General features: G+C 40.7%; 1 protein-coding gene across 1 annotated transcript in view; it reads right to left on the bottom strand.

Moving 5' to 3' along the window:
* dcc (DCC netrin 1 receptor) overlaps positions 1-22,142 on the bottom strand; it is a 368,701-nt gene that overhangs the window by 186,813 nt on the left and 159,746 nt on the right. Inside the window, exons 6-7 of the mRNA XM_075455474.1 lie at positions 15,886-16,040; positions 14,315-14,435 (exon numbers count right to left, since the gene is read on the bottom strand). Of these exons, the coding sequence (XP_075311589.1) occupies positions 14,315-14,435; positions 15,886-16,040 (276 nt within the window). The remainder of the gene's footprint in view (positions 1-14,314; positions 14,436-15,885; positions 16,041-22,142) is intronic.

The raw sequence follows: 22,142 nt of genomic DNA, 5'->3' as shown, positions 1-22,142 counted from the left end.
TATGCACACACACACACACACGCACACACACACTAATTTGGTCCTCACATGATAGAAGATAGGAGAGGAAAGAAGACTCCCGTCACCATGGCAACAGACTTCACCCTCCTGTACACACACTCATCCACTCAGCTGTGGAGTGTTGATTTGTGTGTGTGTGTGTGTGTGTGTGTGGATGGATGGAAGCAGAGGTAACAGAGTAAAAGCATTTCTGTGTGTGTGAGATAAAGAGTGTGTTTGTAGAGGTGTGTGCACGTGCATGTGTGTGCATGTGATGGGTTTGCTAAGGTCAGACGCTCACTGTGGAATACAAATCTGTCATGGCTGACACACTTCCTCCTCTCTCTCTCCCTCCACCTCCACCTCACTCCCTCTGCCCTTCGCTTGACCCTCCCTCCTCCGACTCTCTTCTTCTTCTCCTCTTTTCTCTCCCCTTGCATCCATATCTTTGTGATCTTTTCTCCAGCATCAATAGACTCGTGTAGGCTGATTGAATTTTACTTCTAATCCCCTCTCTGTTTTCGGAACTCTTTTCCTTCCCATCTTTTCTTCTTCTTTCTTTTCTCTCCATCCATCCCACTAGTCTCCCCGACACTCCCTGCCCTTAGCTTAGCCTCCTTGTTAATCTCTCCTTTTGCTTCATTGCATTTCATCCCATCTTTCCTCCATATCCCATCTATCTTTTCTCCCCCAGCTTCCACAGAATCACAGAGGCTGATTGGATTTTTTTTCTTACCCTCTTTTTATAAGCAGTCTTTTCACACTCTCCCTGTTCCTCTGCATCCATCCTGATCATCTCTTTACCTCCTCTCCTCCAGCAGTCAGGAAATTATCTGGCATTGCTTTCTATTTTGCTCTTTCTGCGTCTTGTAGACATTACTTGACTGCCGTTAGTGTTGAAAGATGAGAAGAGGAAAAGGAGCCAAGAGAGAAAACAGGGTAAAAAAAAAAGTCTTTATGAAGACACTAAAGGCTAAAAAATAATAAGAGTTTTACACTTTTCTAATTCAGTCGCATTATATACAATATATTTACGTGGATATTGCAATAAAATGTAAGGAATTCAAACTTTACACCTACTTTAATGATTTGCCTGTTTATGCATTTAGCAAATGAGGATATAACATTACAGCTAGCATCAAAGCTAACATCAAAGCTACCAGTCAGGCTCTGTCAGAGTGCAGAATGGAGTGCAGGAACAGAGGTACAGAAGGAGAAAGTAAAAGAAATTTTATGATTCGACCGATTCTGTTTGAGGGAAATACTCAAACTGATTCCTGAAACTGACATGGAAACAGCCAGTTAGAGTTAGCAAGCAGCAGCTCAGGTTAGCTGCGCACCTGTAGCTGTACTCACAACAAATAACTGAACCAATGTGATAAAGTAACATTTAGTTACATCTCAGAGCATCAAGTACAATTCAGAACAAAAAAATTTGGGATTGGCTCGACTGAAACTTTAACCCAAAACTATCCTGGACCCTAAAGCTGGAGTGAAGGACTTTTACAAATGATTGAATCTCTGTTACATTCAAGTCCACCCAGCCAGTGTTCATATAATAGAAAAATAAACTTGTTCACTTAAAGACAGCTGGCTGCAAACTGAATGGAAAAGACTGAGTCACTCAAGGATGCAGGAAAAACTCAATTAAGAAAGGAGAGCAGGAAGGATAGAGATTATGAAACAACAAAAGAAACAATTAGAAACAACAGGAGTGTGCCCGGTTAAAGCCCAGAACACTGAGGACTGCACACACAGATGAAGTAAACCTGAATGAACCAAGGGACCCGTCAATAAGAGATGTGAAGAAGAAAGGATAAGGAGACAAGGAGAGAACGATAAGTTATGCCAGGAACGTATGAGCTGATGGATAAAGAGCTTTCCGTTTTGGGGTGAATCGCTGTGTTGAAACTGCGTTACGAAGGCAGTGATCCTTCACTAACGTTGGACTCAGATTCAGCCTCTGTCCTCCTGTAAGTGGACCTCAGTGCTGCCTTTGATACTCAAACTACTTTGACGTCTCCAGTCAGGTGCTTCAGTGGTTAAGGTGGCATCTGTCTGATAGATGGAGTGTTTTTCTTTAACCATACATTTTCTGAGTACTGTACGGAGTCCCACAGGGGTCTGTCCCGAGTCCACCACTGAGTCAGACTTAGTTAGGCTCGAGGCCCGTTTAGCAGCAGTGAAAAGTTGGTCGTCAGCAAACTTTCCAAACTAAACTGTTGGTGATTGGACTATTTTTATGTTGTTCACAGCACTTCCTGTGCTTTTAGGGGATTGGTCTTCTTAAGGTCTCAAAGGTCAAGAAAATGACGGACAGGAATTGAACATTTTCATACCACGCATCAATCTTGTGGAAGAGTCTTCTGTCTGATGTTAGACTGGCGAGCTCTAACATGGTTTTTAAAGCAAAACTAAAAACCCATTTGGTTGGTACTGTGCACAGGTCCCGCTGTGTTTTTACCATCCTCTGATGAACTTTTTCTTTGACTATGTGTTTTAAATAACTGCGTTTTAACTCTTTGTTTCTGTGTCTTGTAGAGCACTTTGATGGAAAGTGCTCTTAACGAGCTCTATCAGAGCTCTAAAAATTGCTCTAACAGCGCTGTATCAGTGCTCTAAAAGAGCTCTAAAAATGCTCTAACAGTGCTCTAACAGTGCTCTAAAAGTGCTCTAAAAACTCTTTAACAGTGCTCTAACAGTGCTCTAAAAGTGCTCTAAAAACGCTTTAACAGTGCTCTAACAGAGCTCTAACAGAGCTCTATCAGAGCTCTAAAAATTGCTCTAAAAGCGCTGTATCAGTGCTCTAAAAGAGCTCTAAAAATGCTCTAACAGTGCTCTAACAGCGCTGAGCTGCTGAAATCTGTTATTCAGCATGAGCGGACACCGATTCTTCTTACTAAACTATCAGAATTCTCATTTCCCAGGAATTAAAAGTGCAATTTAACACAATAGTAAAACATTTCTAAAAGTTTTAACTTTAGGTTTGTTGATATTTAAAAAAAAAAATAACTGTCTGCTAAATAAGGGTTTCGAACACATTGAGATTTAAGATATTTTTACGAGTGTTTTTGGTGATGGGATTTGTACTTTTCTGTCATGTCTGTCAGTGTTTTATCAAACAACGTATTTACAGAGACAAAGAAGAGGGATGTTAGCAGGGCTCTAAATTAACACCCGCCAACCCGCCAAATGCGGGTGAAAGTTATTTTTGGCGTGTATTAAAAAAAACTCACTAGCCGGCTTGGCCGATGATAAATGAGGAACTTTACCATCTATTTCGCGGGACGCGAAATTATTATATACAGTCTATGCACGGGATGCACGAGCGCAGTTTCTATGGGAACGCATCCACCGAGGCTGCCGTTCTAGGGGAGTGGGTCACTCTTGGTTTGGAAATACGATAGACGCCGGTGTTCAGTCGATTTCTCCTACTTGTCGAGAATTACTACTTTGCGCATGCGCCGAGACGATTTTCTAAGTTTTGTAATGTTTTGCTACCCTGCGTCTGATTATTTTCTCTTTAGGAAGACAAGCAAAGTAATAAAACACTTATCGTATTAACAAGCAATTAGCTTAACATGCACAAATGGGGTGTCATTCACCATTTGATTTTTGTATTTGGGACACTTCTGTCTTTATTTAGGTGACTCTGCTCCATCATTGTGAATGAATGCATTGAGAAGGGGGAGCATTATTTGCCAGCGTGTTATTGGTACAAATACAGACGCAAACACTAACAAAATGTGGCGATGGTTGGGACAGCCGGCCGTGCAGAGAAGAGATATGCCTGCCAAAGGAGGGGAGGAGGATGATATTTCGAATATATTGAATCTGGCATGGTGACAGTTTGCGCACACGCCGGCCACACTTTGTGAGAAAAGGGAAAAATGGAACTGATTTAGATGGATCCGAAGACAGTTCAGAGAGCTCGGACGATGTTTAAGCATTTCACAGTATCCATAATTCCATAATTAGTCTCTGCACATAGTTTTGTGTTTAATTTTGTGCATTATCTGCACTAAAACATGGTTAGAAAGTTGTTAAATATTTCCATTTTTGTAGATTCAGGGTTCACATGAATATAGATCAGTTTTAAAGTTATTTTTTTATGTACAAACAATGTGACCCTGAATAGTCTGTGAGGGTTGAGGAGTAATGAAATGTTAGAATAAGTTTTGTATGTACATAAGTTTAATTATTGTAATTATTTTTAATTGGATATACATTCCCAATTTCACTGTAAAATGAATTTAAAGCTTTAGTTAATAAATTGATCAAATTAATTCAGTGGCTCTCATCTGTCTTTTTTGCACGGAAAAATATGTGGCTAGTGGAAATTCTGATTGGCTGGTAACTTCAGAAACTTACTAGCCACATTGGCTGGTGATCAAAAAAGTTAATTTAGAGCCCTGGATGTTAGTCTGCCATAAGGTGCAGTGACATGAATAATCACTTCGCAGGGACAGATTGTTTCCTTGTTTTTGTTGTTAACACAGCAGATTTGGGCTGCTTACATCTTTGGGTTATTGTCTTATGAGACTTAGATTATATAGGCCGGCGTTCTCACTGGGTAACTATGGGGAGGAGACAAATAAAAAAAATAACATGAGTAACACAGACACACCAAAAACTGGCTGTTCTCCTGAAACTGAGACCGAATTTAATCATTTACTGTCACAGTACAGATCAGTGTGAGTCCAAGCCCTGGATTTACCCATGGTGGTTATTTTTCTGCCTGCAGGAAGGATATCAAAGAGCCTAAAGGTGTACAAGGATGACCTGGACGGATCAGAGAAATGAAGAAGAAGTCGTGGAAGAATCAAACCGTCATCCGTGAGATTCTGAGGGAGGAGGAAGCCGAATGGATAGGGCAAAATAATACAGGGAAAAGAAGAAGCCCGTTACAAAGATAGGACGAAAATATGAGTGGACGAGGATTAAAGCCCAGATCTCATTCCAGATCAGACCTACAAAAGGATTTATGTGAAACACCCAGAGGGGGTGGGGGTGGGGGGGTGGACAGTACAGGAGGACACTGTAAAACAGAGGAGACAATTGCCTTTTACGACATGCAAACCGTGGACCTTTCTCACAGCTAAGGGCTCCAATCATCAGCTTAAAGAATTGGATCAATTCACCAAAAATACTTTCAACTAAAAAAATAAAGCCGGCGTAGAATACGATACTAAAGCAGAGACATTTCCTGTTACCGGGGTTACTCAGTGTCCATCCAACCAGCGGCGTCAATTCAGCCAAAGCTAAGGTATGGCAAAGGTCACTATAGTCACATGACTACAGTTTCAATCAATAAATATACATGCCCAGCAAATAATCACCACAAAAGTCTGCTATGTAGCTTATCTGTGTGCAGTCTCACTCACATAACATAACAATGGCCTCCGTCTCCCTGTTAGCATTAGCATTAGCGGCAGAGGTGCTGAAGTGGACAGCCTCCTTAACAGCCTGAATTGGACCCAATTGGACCCACCATCACCTGCCCTTTTATTGGTGAAAAATAAATCTAAAGTTTTCTGCTTCCTTTTCATATTTTACATTAATTAGCAAACAACAAATCCCGCTAATAACATCCGCTTTGACCTTCAGGCTCATTTCAAAAGGGGATACAAGTGTTGGGGATGATACTTAGATAAATTGATTGTGTTGTTCAGAATTTCATTTGTAGTTCATTTATATATATCAAATAATAGAATAATCAATACAAATTGACAAAAAAATTTTAACGAAAAACGAACATTTACATTTTCCCCTGGGGCCAAGATGTGGCAGCTGCCATACCCAAATGACGGCCATGCATCCAACTGACTGCTAACCAACACCAAGGCTGTGTTCGAAACCGCATACTTCTCCTACTACTCATACTGACTTTTTTTTCCGAATGCATACTAGATTCTCCTAAATGTTGGGTATGCATCATGAGGTTACTACTCATACTCAAACTACCCAAGATGCAACGTAACGTGACGTTACGTCCCGATTGTCATTTCCTGTCAAAACGGCAGTTTCAAGCTAGCTACAACGAGGGTAGGTTCACTTCCTGTTTTCAAAACAAAAGCACCAATTGTATGGTAATGGCTTTCCCTATGATAAAAGGCAACGGGTATTTTATTTTGTGAAAATAACCGGAAGTGCGTTACTCATTGCGGCTAGCTTTAGTAGCGCCGAATTCGTGGGAACAAAAAAAACACGTTGGGGATCTAAACGACTACTTTCTCGCCTGAAAATGTTTCAAATGTTGCTAAAGTTTACAGAGTTTGTAGCTTAAGAGAAATCAGTTTCAGGCCGGCTGATTTCGGCTCGGGCAGGAGCGAAATGCATTGTGTGTAAACGCTCTGCATACTGTCTGATCGCTGAGTATGTAGTATGGAAGTATGTAGTATGCAGTATGCAGTATGTAGTATGTAGTATGTAGTATGCGGTTTCGAACACAGTCCAACTCTCCATCATGTTTACAATAAGTTGCACAAAACAGTATACACTGGACTGGGACATATTACTGGAGATTCATTCTGTTAGCATTAGGGTTCATCAACAGACGGGAAAAATTCCACCATCACACCACGTTTAGGCACGTCACAGAGCTATGAGTCTTTGCTCGGCTCACAATTCGATTTGATTATGATTACGACTCATCGATGATTACATTCTGTATGTCACATACAAGGGTGAGTCCCTTGAAGTTCACACATTTATATAATGGGTACTCCTCGGGCTTATTTTTCTAATCCATTAGCTGGGCTTTTATTTGGCTTCAGAGTGCAGTTGCAGCTGCAGCTCCGAGAACGTCGACAGCGGGCGAAACCCAGAGTATAACTAAATATGCCCTCAGATCCTTTCTCCTGAAACCTGCCAGAGATTTGAAGATTAAAGTTGGAACACAACGTTCTTGTTAATGCCTGAATTATTTGTTTTGGCGTGTCTGTGTTCGGTGAGGTTGCAGATGTTTGTTCAGGGCAAAAAAAAAAAAAGCTATCGTGGTTCCTCATATTAGCTGCATTACTACAATGGTACAATTGTATGATGTAGACTTTACACTGTGTGCGCATTTTTAATCAAGATTGTGCTTTCCAGTCTCACCAAAGTGAGTCCAGATGTACACTTAGGTTTGCCTCTGAGCTCCGTCTTCCTTCACTATTTCAACCTAAATATCCCAGCAGTGTTAGCAGTGTTAGCAATGCTAGCAATGCTTCTCCTCTCCCTGCTCCTGCTTTCTTTAGTATTTTACGGTCGCTGAATGGAACATAACACGTGCATCTTTATTGTTCTGCTCAGGCCTGAAAACAGCAATTATTCATTGTTTACTATAATTTTGTGTAAGATTTAAATTCTCGATTCAGCTTCCTGTTTAGTGTGCGTTTGTGCTGGAGAGATAACAGCAAATGGTATAAAGTGTCCATTTCATCCCTAAAGATAAACTATCATCTTTTGGACTGACACAACTACAGAAACCTATATTTTTACACTCTTTGTGTCTTTTTTTTAGTTGTAATTGCTTTTTCATACCATGTCAGGCCAGGCCAGTCTTTTTGGTTAATGTTCTGGAGGTAGAAAACTGCCGTAATTGATCACAATTTAGATCAGATAATGGGACAAAGTGAAAGGGACACTGTTGGGATTGCTGGTAAGGGATAGTTTTGGGTTTAACCAAAGCTGATAAAAAAAATCGGCCCAGTTAAGCTCCAACAACAGGATTTACAGCCAGTGGAAATAAATAAAAGCTTTAATCTAGCTGAGATACGTTGAATTTGAGTAATTTACAACAGGAAATTAATTGAATATTTTATGATCCTTGCTAGTAGCAGAGCACTGAGCTTTGACTTCTTTAGGACTGCTGCCCGAAGTAACGTAATGAAAGGTTTGTAAGTAGGGCTGGGCGAGTTAACTCGTTATTATCGCGTTAACTTGTTAATTATTTAACGCGATAAATATTTTATGACGCATTAACGCAGGTTTTATTATTGTAAAAGTCTGTTGAATGCATCACATTCACACAGTTACAGCAAACACCACGAAGCATGGAGTAATAAAATAAAGATAAACTAGCAGCTAACATCACCGCTACAGGTGTGAAGCTCACGGAGCTAACCGGCGCTACTTCCTGTTTTACTGGTTTCAACATAAAAGCACGTATTTCAAAATAAATTTAAAAAAAACTCCTGCATTTACAGCCAAGTTGAATTGTCTTCTCAGCGTAGTAGTTCCAGTCTAAAATATCACTTAAAGGCAAAACACACAACTGATAGCAGCAAGTCATTCAAGGAAACAGACAGTGGAGCGAGGCTTCTACATAAAAACTACAGAAAGATGCTGATGTTAAAAGTGTGTTTGCACAACAAATGTTATGGCACTTTCATTCATATGGCAGCACATTTAAAAAAAGCTAAATGCTAAAAGCTATACGCTACTTTTGGATTCATTTTTGGATTCTGCATACAAATGCGATTAATCGTGATTAATCAGGGAAATCATGAGATTAATTAGATTAAACATTTTAATCGTTGCCCAGCACTAAAAAAAAATGTTTTTCAAACGTGCTACTTTTGGTGTCGAAATGGCAAAAGGAAGCAAACGGTGAATATCTGGACCAGAAAACTAACTAAACAAAGTCAATAAGCAAAGTAGTAGAGTTAGAGCAATAAATAACAGCTGTCAGCAACTAACATTCTAGTTATCTGCATAAAAAACTAAAAAAAATTATGTTTCATAAGTAAAGCAAAATAACTTAAACTCATAGAAATAAGCTACACATTTAAAATAAAACTAAATGCTAAAAGCTGTACACTACTTTTGGATTCATTTTTGGATTTTGCGTACAAATGCGATTAATCGTGATTAATCAGGGAAATCATGTGATTAATTAGATTAAACATTTTAATTGTTGCACAGCCCTATTTGTAAACGTTATCCACGTGGAAGAGAACGGTTTATATTTGCATCCCTCTACCGTAGATATGTGGGATATCAATATGATATGTTAGGGAAGCTGGTGCGGGTTTATATAAATGTTGAAAGGGAGAAAAAAAGAAGTCAGAGAGCATCTCCACCTGCTGAATAAACAAAACCACGAATACGTGTTGAGAGAGTGTGTATGCTCGCATCGTATTTGAGTAAAACATAAATTGGTACATTGGATGCACATGGAAGGGATTTTAAGTAGAACAAAAGCATTGTCCTGTATGTGTGTGTGTGTGTGCCTGTAAAGAGTCCAAGGATCAAGAGGACTGGCATTCTCAAGGGTAACAAGGTGGTATGCTGACACACACACACTCACACACACACACACACTCACACACCCACACCCACACACACACACACACACACTCACACACACACACACACACACACACACACACACACACACACTGTGATTTCTCATGGGAGTGTCTGATTGGCCGCTGTGAGCCTGCTGAGATGTTGGGTTCCCGTGGTGATCGTAACCAAGCGATAACACCAACCATCTGACCCTCTTAATGTCTTTGTATGTGTTGCCATCTGTGCTGCTGGCTCAGCGGAGAAAGCCATTGAGCAGTGATTAAGGCCGAGACAAACGGTGGAAGAAAGAAGGAGACCAAGAGACACCGAGGTGCACGAAATCTGAAACTTATTTATATGTGTTTAAGTTCTTTTGCTTTACTTAGGAAACATCATTTTTTTGTTTTTTTCTTCAGATAATTAGAATGTTAGTTGCTCTGACAGCTGTTATTTATTGCTCTAACTCTACTGCTTTGCTTATTGACTTTGTTTAGTTAGTTTTCTGGTCCAGATATTCACTGTTTGCTTCCTTTTGCCATTTTTACACCAAAAGTAGCATGTTTGGGCAAAGATTAAAATGTTTAATCTAATTAATCACATAATTTCCCTGATTAATCACGATTAATCGCATTTGTACGCAAAATCCAAAAATGAATCCAAAAGTAGTGTATAGCCTTTAGCATTTAGCTTTATTTTAAATGTGCTGCCATATGAATGAAAGTGCCATAACATTTGTTGTGCAAACACACTTTTAACATCAGCATCTTTCTGTAGTTTTTATGTAGAAGCCTCGCTCCACTGTCTGTTTCCTTGAATGACTTGCTGCTATCAGTTGTGTGTTTTGCCTTTAAGTGATATTTTAGACTGGAACTACTACGCTGAGAAGACAATTCAACTTGGCAGTGTTTACAGATGACTTTGGTTCTGTGGACTCCGCCGTCTGGAAGAACTTTAACATGAAAATGGCCGAGTAAAAGTTCCGTACCCTTCTCCATGTTTGGTGGATCCAAAGATTACTTTCTATTCCTGTTCCACAGCAGACAGCAGCAGACTTTTACAAAATAAAAGCCTGTGAGCGACAGACTTTTAAAATAATAAAATTAATAATAAAACCTGCGTTAATGCGTGATAAAATTTTCATCGTGTTAAATAATTATTGAGTTAACGCGATAATAACGAGTTAACTCGCCCAGCTTTTTGAATGCTTGTTCACCTGCTAAAATAAGCCAATCGAATATTTGCCCATTGCCGGTAGTGGTGCATTTATCCTCCGTCCGGGATGTCTTTACCTCCAAAGAACAGCCAACTGCAACAGCATGAAAGTCTAATAATACGCCGTCTGCTACAGTTTCTGATAAGCACAACTCGCTGAGGTAATTAAGCTAGTTTATTATTCTTAGCAGGGCCGTGAGCATCAGCTCCACAGAGCAGGAATGAGACTGAACTCAAAGAAAAAGTGAGCTTTGCCAACTAATGTAGCTCTGACTGCAGCATCCTTGTTAAAATTAGAGCAAACACCCAGATGTGGAGTTACCACTGACATCCTGCAGTCATTAGATATATGAATATTAAATACTAATTAAATACTCCCATTCAAAAGCCAGAATTAAGTGGGTGTTAAGAGTTTTTTTACTCGTATAATGGTATTATACTTAGTATACCCAGTACAATAATAAGTATTATACTAATTTTACTATATCCGTTAATAGTGTCGCAGTTTTATAGAAAGCAGTTAACAACAATTATCTATTGCAGTCATTGCAGAGTCTGTAATTGTCGGCCACTCTGGGCCTTGCTCTTCTGAAGGTATTTTAGGAGTAAACGATGGTTAAAGAGATTATCACAAAGGAACTACTACAACATGTCACACACTTTAGCCCTTTCGCACGTGAAATACATAACATTAAAGGCTTCTGCTACACTGATGGCATTCAAACATTCACACATTACTCACTTTTATCTAAATGTTCCTGACCTTTATTTCATAAAATACCAGTTAAAATGACAGAAAGATCAAAGGTATGCATGCAATACTTCCCATTCATGTGAGATTGGACAGTTAATATTCACAATTTGGGATAAATATGTATAACTATCGTAAATACTGATATTACTGGTAAATGTTGAAAGCAAGGGTAGGCTTTAGCTGCAGCTCAAAGAATTCTGTGGTTCGTTAGGCTTCCATGCTGAGTAAGAAATGACTTAATGCTGCAGGTAGGACATTGTCAGAGGAAAGTTTAAACCGCGCTGTTATTCAGTTAATATTGCAACCTGTTGGATTCCTCTGGGCAGTTAATCATGTGTCAAATTAACCAACTATCATGCCTGCCTGTTCATGTGACTGCTGCAGTTTACACTTTTTACTAAGTTAACTTATAATAAGTTACTGGTCTGACCTATTAGGGTTTCCATCCCGATAGATAGATAGATAGATAGATAGATAGATAGATAGATAGATAGATAGATAGATAGATAGATAGATAGATAGATAGATAGATAGATAGATAGATAGATGGATGGATAGATAGGTGGATGGATGGATAGATGCGGCCCTATCATCCACCTTGTAACAGACGTTGTCAGATGATTGGTTAATGGTTAGCTGGTGAGCTAGCTTCAGCTGGGCCACTGATATTTCTTCAGTTAGTTGATTATTTTACATTATAGTTGATTGTAATGAGTCACGCATGCATGCAGTTTGCTAACGTCTATGTACATCAACTCAGTGCTTGTAATCAAGCAGCCAAACGTTTGTTCAAATTAGATTAGATTCAACTTTATCTAACCTCCATCTGTACAGGTTGTATTTATAGCATAAAATATGTTAAATACGAGCATATAACTATTAAAAGCATGCCTCTACTAAAATAATTCAGAGTGTGAAGCTAAAACAAAGTGGGAAGACACTAAATAAGCTTATTTGCTTTTGTTTGTCATCCTGTGACAGCAGCTAAAGAGCTGCATCAGTTGTTTACAGCAGCACTCATCCCGGCCTCTGTCGCAGTTACACACCATTCTGAAGCCAGATTATCTGAGTTTTACATTAACGGGATCTTCCAGGCTGCACAATAACTCACAGAGTGGATATAGCTGTACTCACTTCCTCTGTTATACACACACCAGCACGGCGGCCGGTCCCATTTAAATGCAGAGCGATACCTTTGTGCTGACTCAGGTGTTCTGCAGAGAGGCTGAGCTGTTCACATTTTCCTGGGTGTGCGTGTCACGCTGTAGTATCAGCCGTCACCCCACATGACTAACTGTATCTGAACCCATTCAACACGGTAAACAACGACTTTGACTAAAACTCGTAATCCTGCTGTTCTCTCAGCCGTGACTGTACACAAGACCAACTTCTGGCAGATCAAACGGCTTTCCTGGAAGGGAACAAAAGCCATTACAACAAGAAGCCCATTAAACGGAGAGGAATCCATAACCTCCAGCATGTAAATACACCTGCGTGCATGATGGAAAATCTGCTTTCTGATAAGTTCAAAACCCAAAACGCCGTTAGCAAAATAGCTTTTCTGGTTGAACAAACTATCCTCACTGCAGGACACAGAGAAACGGTCTGAATTTAACTCAAACTCAGAAGGGAAACGGGTAGTTTCCACAACTGCAAACAAAGAAATGATGTCATCAAAGAAGTGATGGTAACAAGCTGTGATAGCAGGTTGTTTCGGTTGTGGGAGGCACGATAGCAGGGGTGGCCAACCCGCGGCTCTTTGTCTGGTTTCATGCGGCTCTTACATTCAGATCAAAATTTGTGTTTGTGTTTTTTTAATGTGCGTGTTGGCTTCGTTTGAGTTCCACACGGCAGCGGTCTCCAACCTTTTTTTGCTCCACGGACCGGTTTATGGTCAACATGACAATATTTTCACGGACCGGCCTTTCAAGTGTGGCGGATAAATACAACAAAATAAAATGATACGACCAACACAGACACTGTGGTATTTAGTAAATATGATAATAAACTGTGTACTTGTATGTAACTTTATTAGCCGCGTCCTCCTGACATAACATCTAGAGATGCACCGATTGCAAAATTCTTGGCCGATACCGATTTCTGGTTTTTAAGGAGGTCTGACCTGCCAAAACTAGTTTTTCCAATACCGATTTTCTATCTAAGAAATCATTAGAATCACATAATAGACACTATATTTGTTTGGCTTGAGTACCCTTTCCCAAATTTAATACAAGTGCCCTTCTCCCAGACAACATTTTGCTTATATAACTGCAAATAAAACCACAACTAGTGGTAGGCTGCATGCTATCATAACCCCCCTTTTCAAGAATAAAACATCACAAATAGAAAATAGAGTTTCAACAGTGCCTCCTGAGCAGATTTATTTTTTCCTCCTTATATTTGCTAAACAAACCCAGGTGCTTCTGTTCCAAGTGGCGTATTAAGTTTGTTGTTCCAAATGTCTCAGGCGTTGATCCTCCGCGGCTTACTTTTGACTTTAGCATTACAAACGGCGTGTTTTGGCTCGTCCTGGCACAAAGTGAAATAAGTCCAAATCAGTGACGCGTTTACTTCCTGAGTCCTGCTAGGTTTTAGCTTTTTGCTCTGGGTGCGTTGAGCTGCTACGCACCGCACATGCGGGTCCGTTTGAGCAGACCAAAACCGGAAATTACGACAGTGATTTGATATAAAACTTTTTTTTTTTAAATATATAAATCGGCGGCCGATTGATCGGTGCATCTCTAATAACATCCTCTCTGGTCGCTATGGTAACGTTTAAAAAAAGCCTTCAAAATGCAGCTTTCTTTTTCTTAGTGGTCACAGCCTCTTCTTCTGTCTCCTCGCTGGGAAGAAACTTTCCAAACGCGCCTGTTTTTGACTCATTTTGCTCGGTTAGTGGGTTTAATATCAGCGTGGACGCGTCACGTCAAGAACAGACGGATGTAACGGAGAGAATTCGGTCATTTTTCTAAATAATGTGGCTCTTTGTGGTAACACAGTAAAAATGCGTCTGACCGGTTGGCCACCCCTGCACCACAGCATGTGTTGACCATGTGACTGGGGGCGTGCACCTACCTGGCTCTCTGAGCAACAGCTGAGCCATGGCCTGCGAGCTTCCGGCAGAATTCTCAGCAACGCACTGATAAAATCCTTCGTCCGACTTCACCAAACCCAAAACCTGCAGGTTGCTGCCGTCCTGAGAGAAAACAAAGACAAACACGTCAATAAGGCATTCAAAGCTGCAGCGAACGCCAGCTTCAATCGTTACACAAGCGAAAAAAGAACGGCAATGGAAATAAAAGTGAATGAGAGAAAATGCTGAAGAGATGTATGAGAGTGAGGCCCGGATTGTCAGATTACTCAAAGTTTAGATCATTTTGAACAGATTAACTGCTCTTTTTCACCAATTAATCCGTCAGAATCTCTTTCAAAGCCAGTAACACACACTTCCTTGTATGCTTTGCACTATTTGACCCGACTAATGCCTCTCATACAGGTCAGGCAGGTCAGGAAAGCACACAGCCTTCTTCACAACCCTCGTCCTCTGGCCGTAGCAGTTCATGATTGTAATCTCAGCTGGGATTCCTTTCAAGATTCAAGATAGTTTTATTTGTCACATACACAATCATACAGAGTACAATGTGCAGTGAAGTTCTTCCTTGTCCTGCTACCAATAAAAAGATAATTAAAATTAAATATGAAATATGAATAAAAATTAATAAAAAATAAGAATAAAAGAAAATGTATAAGGTATCTGAAATATACAGATATACATATTATAATAATATAATATTTCCTCACAATTCTTCAATGTTAAAACATTTGTAACTTTAGGCCGGATAAGATATGGCTAACAGTGTGCAAAACTGTTATAAAGACCAAGTTTTAGCAGCAGTTTTTGTTTGCTGCATGCGTTTTTAACAGGGCTGGGTGAGTTAACTCGTTTATATTATTTAATGCCAACAAATATTTTTTCGCGAATCAACGCAGGTTTTACTATTTATTTTATTATTGTAAAAGTCTGTTGCTCACAGGCTTTTATTTTGTAAAAGTCTGTTGCTGTCTGCTGTGGAACAGGAAAAGAAAGTAATCGGCGGATCCACCAAACATGGAGAAGGGTACGGAACTTTTACTCGGCCATTTTCATTTTAAAGTTCTTCCAGACGGCGGAGTCGACAGAACCAAAGTCATCTGTAAACACTGCCAAGTTGAATTGTCTTCTCAGCGTAGTAGTTCCAGTCTAAAATATCACTTAAAGGCAAAACACACAACTGATAGCAGCAAGTCATTCAAGGAAACAGACAGTGGAGCGAGGCTTCTACATAAAAACTACAGAAAGATGCTGATGTTAAAAGTGTGTTTGCACAACAAATGTTATGGCACTTTCATTCATATGGCAGCACATTTAAAATAAAGCTAAATGCTAAAAGCTATACACTACTTTTGGATTCATTTTTGGATTCTGCGTACAAATGCGATTAATCGTGATTAATCAGGGAAATCATGTGATTAATTAGATTAAACATTTTAATCGTTGCCCAGCCCCAGTTTTTAACAGCTCCGATGTGTCTTTAAAATGAAAAGCTGGGCCCTGGCTTCCAGCTGCCTCTGCTCGTGCAGCTTGTGTCCGAGCTGTTTTGACTCACCACGATCTGGAAGTAGTCGCTGGGGATGACTTCCTCGCCGTTCTTCATCCAGCGGACGGTCGGCGGCGGGTTTCCTGTTACTGCACATTCCAGCTCGATGTCTGTGGACTCGTAGGCGTACGTGTTGGTCGGGTAGTTCAGGAACTGAGGAGGCACTGCAGAAACACACAACATGCTCTTAATTAAACACATGATCATTTTAGCTGCTCACTCCGAGTATTCAGCACCTGTTTTACATATCAGAAAGTTTCTTCAAGGGTTCATTTATTACAATTATTAAAAATGGAGTCATCAACTTATTAATAAGGTGTTAATGCAGTTAAATATATAACCCAACCATCTCATTCATTTCCCATTTTCAGGAGCCTGATGGATGGCAGCTTCTTCCTTTGGGTCAGAGTGACCTGGAAGTTTTGGACAGTTACTTGGTCACACACACATATGTGCCAGTTGGGCACAAAAACATAACATTAAATGACGAAGGGAGGATTGTGCACCAAGTAAAACGGCAGAATCAACATAAGCACATCATACACAGAAATATAAGGATGCTGCTCGAAAATAGGGGGGAAAAAAAAGTAGAATAAAATCTTAATAGAGGGTTTGAGCTCGATCTGTATCGATCTATATGAAATCAGCTCATAGCTGAGCCATTTTGACCAGTTCTCTTCAAAAATATCAGTTTGGTTTCTTAATTTCAATGTAATTCTCTCCATAACATATATATATATATATATATGACATCAATCCACTCATTTATTGTTGGTTTTTCTGGTCGGAGCCCTTTTACATCCCACTAACAACACCCTCAAAAGGTATTTGTCCCGCTTCGTGTGCTCATGTCCATCCAGATCACATCGGTACATAACTTTGAAGTTTGGAAACATTTTCCTTTTAAAAACAGTCTCCAGGACCCCAAGAATCTCCCCAAAAAATGTGAAAATACAACAGTGTTCTTTTTTAATAGCATTTCAACAGTTAGTGATGTTAAAGGAGAACTCCACAGGGGGGGTCCGTGGCGTAGTGGGTTGAGCAGGCGCCCCATGTACAGAAGCTACAGTCCTCGCTGCAGCTGGCCCCGGTTCGAATCCCGCATCGGACGGCCCTGTGCTGCGTGTTATTCCCCCTCTTTCTGCCCCCTGCTTCCTGTCTCTCTACACTGTCCTCTATAAACTTTCACCAAATGGAGACATTTTTAAATCCAGGTTAAAGACATTTCTTTTCTTATGTGAAATCTGCACTATATCTTTGAATTTATCTGGACTGTTGCTTGTTTTTAAATTCATTTTAATTATTTTATTTGTTTCTCTTTATATTATTTTATGTATTTTTAATGCTTCGTCCACTCCCTGCTGCAATGCTTTTATTTTATGTGAAGCACTTTGAACTGTTTTGTACATGAAATGTGCTACAAATAAATTTGATTTGGATAATAAAGGCATAAAAAGCCCCCAAAAAATATATATATAAAAAAAAAAAAAAAAAAAGATAACTCCACATCCAGAATCAACACAAAAGCAACAATTGCTGTATTAATAAAAAACAAGCCAAGATGAGAGTATTTGGTATAATCTTTAAAGAAGGACACAACCTTCACTGTCCATTTTAAAAACACATTTTTATTCCCTGGCTTTTAACCCAGCATGAGACTCTGTTTCTGTTATTGTTTTAATATTGTTATTGTTTAGTATTGTTTTTACACTGTTCTTATGTTTTATGCCTTATACTTTGTGTTGTTATTCATGTACACTTTGTTTCAGCCACGGCTGTTTTAAAGGGCTTTATAAATAAAGTTGAGTTGAGTAACCTTCTCTGTAAACGCCTAAATCAGAGATACTCATTGTGCGGCTCCTCAAGCTTTAACTGGCGGCTCGCACTCACATAGCAGCTTATAACAATATGGTAACAATAACAATACATTTTTTCACATAACACACAGCGAATACTGCACAGTATTAAGTATTTTTATTAAGTTTGCGTTTTTATAGTATTAAGTATTTTTATTTATTATTAATTAGGCCTTAATGGTGTTTCCTAAAGGGGGCTCTGTTAAACCTGGCAACGCAGCCCGCTTAAACCACAGAGCACGCTAGCTCCTTTAGCCAGCGTGAGATGCAGGCACAATGGATCAGTTTTTAATTTAAAAAAAGGGCAAAAACCAGCACAAAAACCAGCAGAAAACCAGCAGAAAAACCATGCTCATCCTGAATGTCTCACTATGATTACCACAACAAACTACAAATACAACATGAAGAAAGTCGAGCACATGCAGGCCAGCTTCCGCTCATCCCAGTATTAAGGTAAATGTGGTCTGAATTGAAAATGTATTGGCTGTGTTCTTTTTTTGTGGGATGTTTTATATGTAGAAATGCATATTTGCAAAAAGTGACTTTAGTATGTTGTGGTAAAAGTGGCTCTTCCCTTGATTTTGCTGCCAATGTGGCTCTGGTGAAAAAAATACTGAGTGTCACTGACCTAAATGGATCTTTTTAAATGAATTCCCGGGTTTGTTTACGCTGGTGAGATGCAAAGTAGTGCCTGACTCAGACACGTTCAGGTGTGCGCTCATGGCGAACTGCTTCCAGGCTTGATTGTAAACAGGATGGAGGGAGGGTTGCCATGTCTGACTGCCATGTCGCAGCCCCCGCCGTCGCTGATCGTTCTCTTTGAACGTGCAGCGGCAGCTAATGGCTGTGAGGCGGGAGCCATTTTTAGCCCGAGCAGAGACGAGGATGAAGCCTGAAGGGTCTCATGTAGCACCGGGAGCTAGATTGAGTCTGTCAGCTTTTCAAGAAAACAAGAATTCTGCTTGTCAGCAAACACACGTACATAGACAGGAATGTCCTGTAGCTGTCAGCAGACGCACAAGTATGCATGATGTCACCGCCAAAAAGCGCTGTTAAACATAAATACACACAAAACAAAACAAAGACGGGTGCCTAGGACAGATATTAATAAAGGAAAGGGGCAAAAAGAAGTGATAATGCAATAAAAAAAAAGAGCTCAAACAAATTAAGGAAAAGCTGGGGAAACTGGGAAGTAGAGAGGAAACGATAGAAAAAGTACAGATTTATGTGTACAAAATGGAAGAAATAAAAAAGACAAGGAGAGAGACAGAAGTTCAATGAGGGGGACAGAAAATAAATAGATAAAAAATAAATAAACAGAATGAAAAAAGTGCAAAAACACGAGGAAAAGTTGAATGAGTAAGCAATAAAGAAGGTGTACGGGCTCCAATTGTGCAAATGTCTCCCGTCGATACATCATTACGTGTAGGTGTAACTTTATCGCTACAGTAATGCTCTAATTAAGAGCTACTGATTTCCTTTTAAGTACAAGCAGCTGCAACTTCATCACACCGACACAGCAGCAACACACCAACAATACACCAGCAACGCACCAGCAACACACCAGCAACACACCAACAACACACCAACAAAACACCAACAACACACCAGCAACGCAGCAGCAACGCACCAGCAACACAGCAGCAACACACCAGCAACACAGCAGCAACGCACCAACAACACACCAACAACACACCAGCAACACACCAGCAACGCACCAGCAACACACCAACAACGCACCAGCAACACAGCAGCAACGCACCAACAACACACCAACAACACACCAGCAACACACCAGCAACGCACCAGCAACACACCAACAACACACCAGCAACACAGCAGCAACACACCAGCAACACAGCAGCAACGCACCAGCAATGCACCAACAACGCACCAACACACCAGCAACGCACCAACAACGCACCAACAACACAGCAGCAACACACCAGCAACACACCAACAACACAGCAGCAACACACCAGCAACACACCAACAACACAGCAGCAACGCACCAACAACACAGCAGCAACACACCAACAACGCACCAACAACACAGCAGCAACACACCAACAACACACCAGCAACACACCAACAAAACACCAGCAACGCACCAACAACACACCAGCAACGCACCAGCAACACACCAACAACACAGCAGCAACGCACCAGCAACACACCAGCAACACACCAGCAACGCACCAGCAACACACCAGCAACGCACCAGCAACGCACCAGCAACACAGCAGCAACACAGCAGCAACACAGCAGCAACTCACCAGCAACACACCAGCAACTCACCAGCAACACAGCAGCAACACACCAACACTTCCTCTGTTGTCCACTAAGTGATGCTGCAGAAAAACTGAACCCAAGTTAAAGGGAAAACCCACAAATTTTACCGTCAGATCAGCTGCTTTATTTTAATATGTAAATATTTAATCAGAGACGATAAAAGACTGAGACAAACTACTTAATTAATCAGCAGAAACGTGTAGAAAAACTCACAAACACACCCCGACTCCCCTGCTCGATCAAAGATTAACACATGTAGCACAAGAATTCGGTTCATTGTCAAGTTTGTGTGAGGAGGGAGGACACGGATGCGGACTTCAAAGGTAAAGAACTGGATTTATTTTCCAAAAACAAAGTGACAACAAAAGGCGCGGCTAAGCCGGATTAAAAAAAATACGAAACTAAACATGGCATGAATGGAAAAATAAATAAATACTTAGCTTGCAAAACGTGGAACATGGGGAAACAATGCAGGCAGGGTCAGGTATAATGGGTAAGTGCAAGAATCTCACAATGAACAAAAAGGACTGACAACTTAAATAGGGAGTGAACGTGATTGGGGACAAGGTGCAGCTGGAGGGGAATCAACAGGGTGCAGGGAAAACTAAGACATGACTAAACTAAACGTGGACTGAACACAAAAACATAACCTAAAACATGAAACTAAGAACGTGAGTCCATGGGTGTGACATTCATAAACATAGTCACAAGTTTTTCCTTCTATTTTCATTACACAGCTACCAGTGTAGGATGTCTTTATTCTCAGTTTCATCACTTAATGTACCACATTTGTACCATATAAAATCAAAACCTGCAAAGAACTTATTAACGTTATTATCGTTCATTTTTTAACGCCATTAAATATTTTATCGCGCATTAACGCAGGTTTTTTTTTTTTTTATTTAAAAAATGCTCTCTTCGGGTCGGGAATGAGATCCTTCCCCAAGTGGAGGAGTTCAAGTATCTCGGGGTCTTGTTCACGAGTGAGGGACGAATGGAACAGGAGATTAACAGGCGGATCGGTGCGGCGTCTGCAGTGATGCGGGCTCTGCACCGGCCCGTCGTGGTGAAGAAGGAGCTGAGCCAGAAGGCCAAGCTCTCGATTTACCGGTCAATCTATGTTCCTACCCTCACCTATGGTCACGAGCTGTGGGTAGTGACCGAAAGAACGAGATCGCGAATACAAGCGGCCGAAATGAGTTTCCTCCGCAGGGTGGCTGGGCTCTCCCTTAGAGATAGGGTGAGAAGCTCGGTCATCCGGGAGGGGCTCGGAGTAGAACCGCTGCTCCTCCGCATCGAGAGGAGTCAGATGAGGTGGCTCGGGCATCTGGTGAGAATGCCTCCTGGACGCCTCCCCGGTGAGGTGTTCCGGGCCCGTCCCACTGGGAGGAGGCCCCGGGGAAGACCCAGGACACGTTGGAGAGACTATGTCTCTCGGCTGGCCTGGGAACGCCTCGGGGTCCCCCCAGAAGAGCTGGAGGAAGTGGCCGGGGACAGGGACGTCTGGGTCTCTTTGCTCAAGCTGCTGCCCCCGCGACCCGATCCCCGGACCAGCGGAAGATAATGGATGGATGGATGGATGGATGGATGGATTAAAAAAAAAACAAAAACGTTTTTTTTATCTTATTTTTAGGGGCTTTTGTGCCAGGAAAGAGACAGAACAGGAAAAGAAAGTAATCTTTGGATCCACCAAACATGGAGAAGGGTACAGAACTTTTACTCGGCCATTTTCATGTTAAAGTTCTTCCAGACGGCGGAGTCGACAGAACCAAAGTCATCTGTAAACACTGCCAAGTTGAATTGTCTTCTCAGCGTAGTAGTTCCAGTCTAAAATATCACTTAAAGGCAAAACACACAACTGATAGCAGCAAGTCATTCAAGGAAACAGACAGTGGAGCGAGGCTTCTACATAAAAACTACAGAAAGATGCTGATGTTAAAAGTGTGTTTGCACAACAAATGTTATGGCACTTTCATTCATATGGCAGCACATTTAAAATAAAGCTAAATGCTAAAAGCTATACGCTACTTTTGGATTCATTTTTGGATTCTGCGTACAAATGGGATTAATCGTGATTAATCAGGGAAATCATGCGATTAATTAGATTAAACATTTTAA

This window comes from Odontesthes bonariensis, chromosome 22, assembly GCF_027942865.1.
Source record: "Odontesthes bonariensis isolate fOdoBon6 chromosome 22, fOdoBon6.hap1, whole genome shotgun sequence".
NCBI lineage: Eukaryota > Metazoa > Chordata > Actinopteri > Atheriniformes > Atherinopsidae > Odontesthes > Odontesthes bonariensis.
Note: the sequence above shows the minus strand (reverse complement) of the source record. Positions and strands in the feature narration are given on the sequence as shown.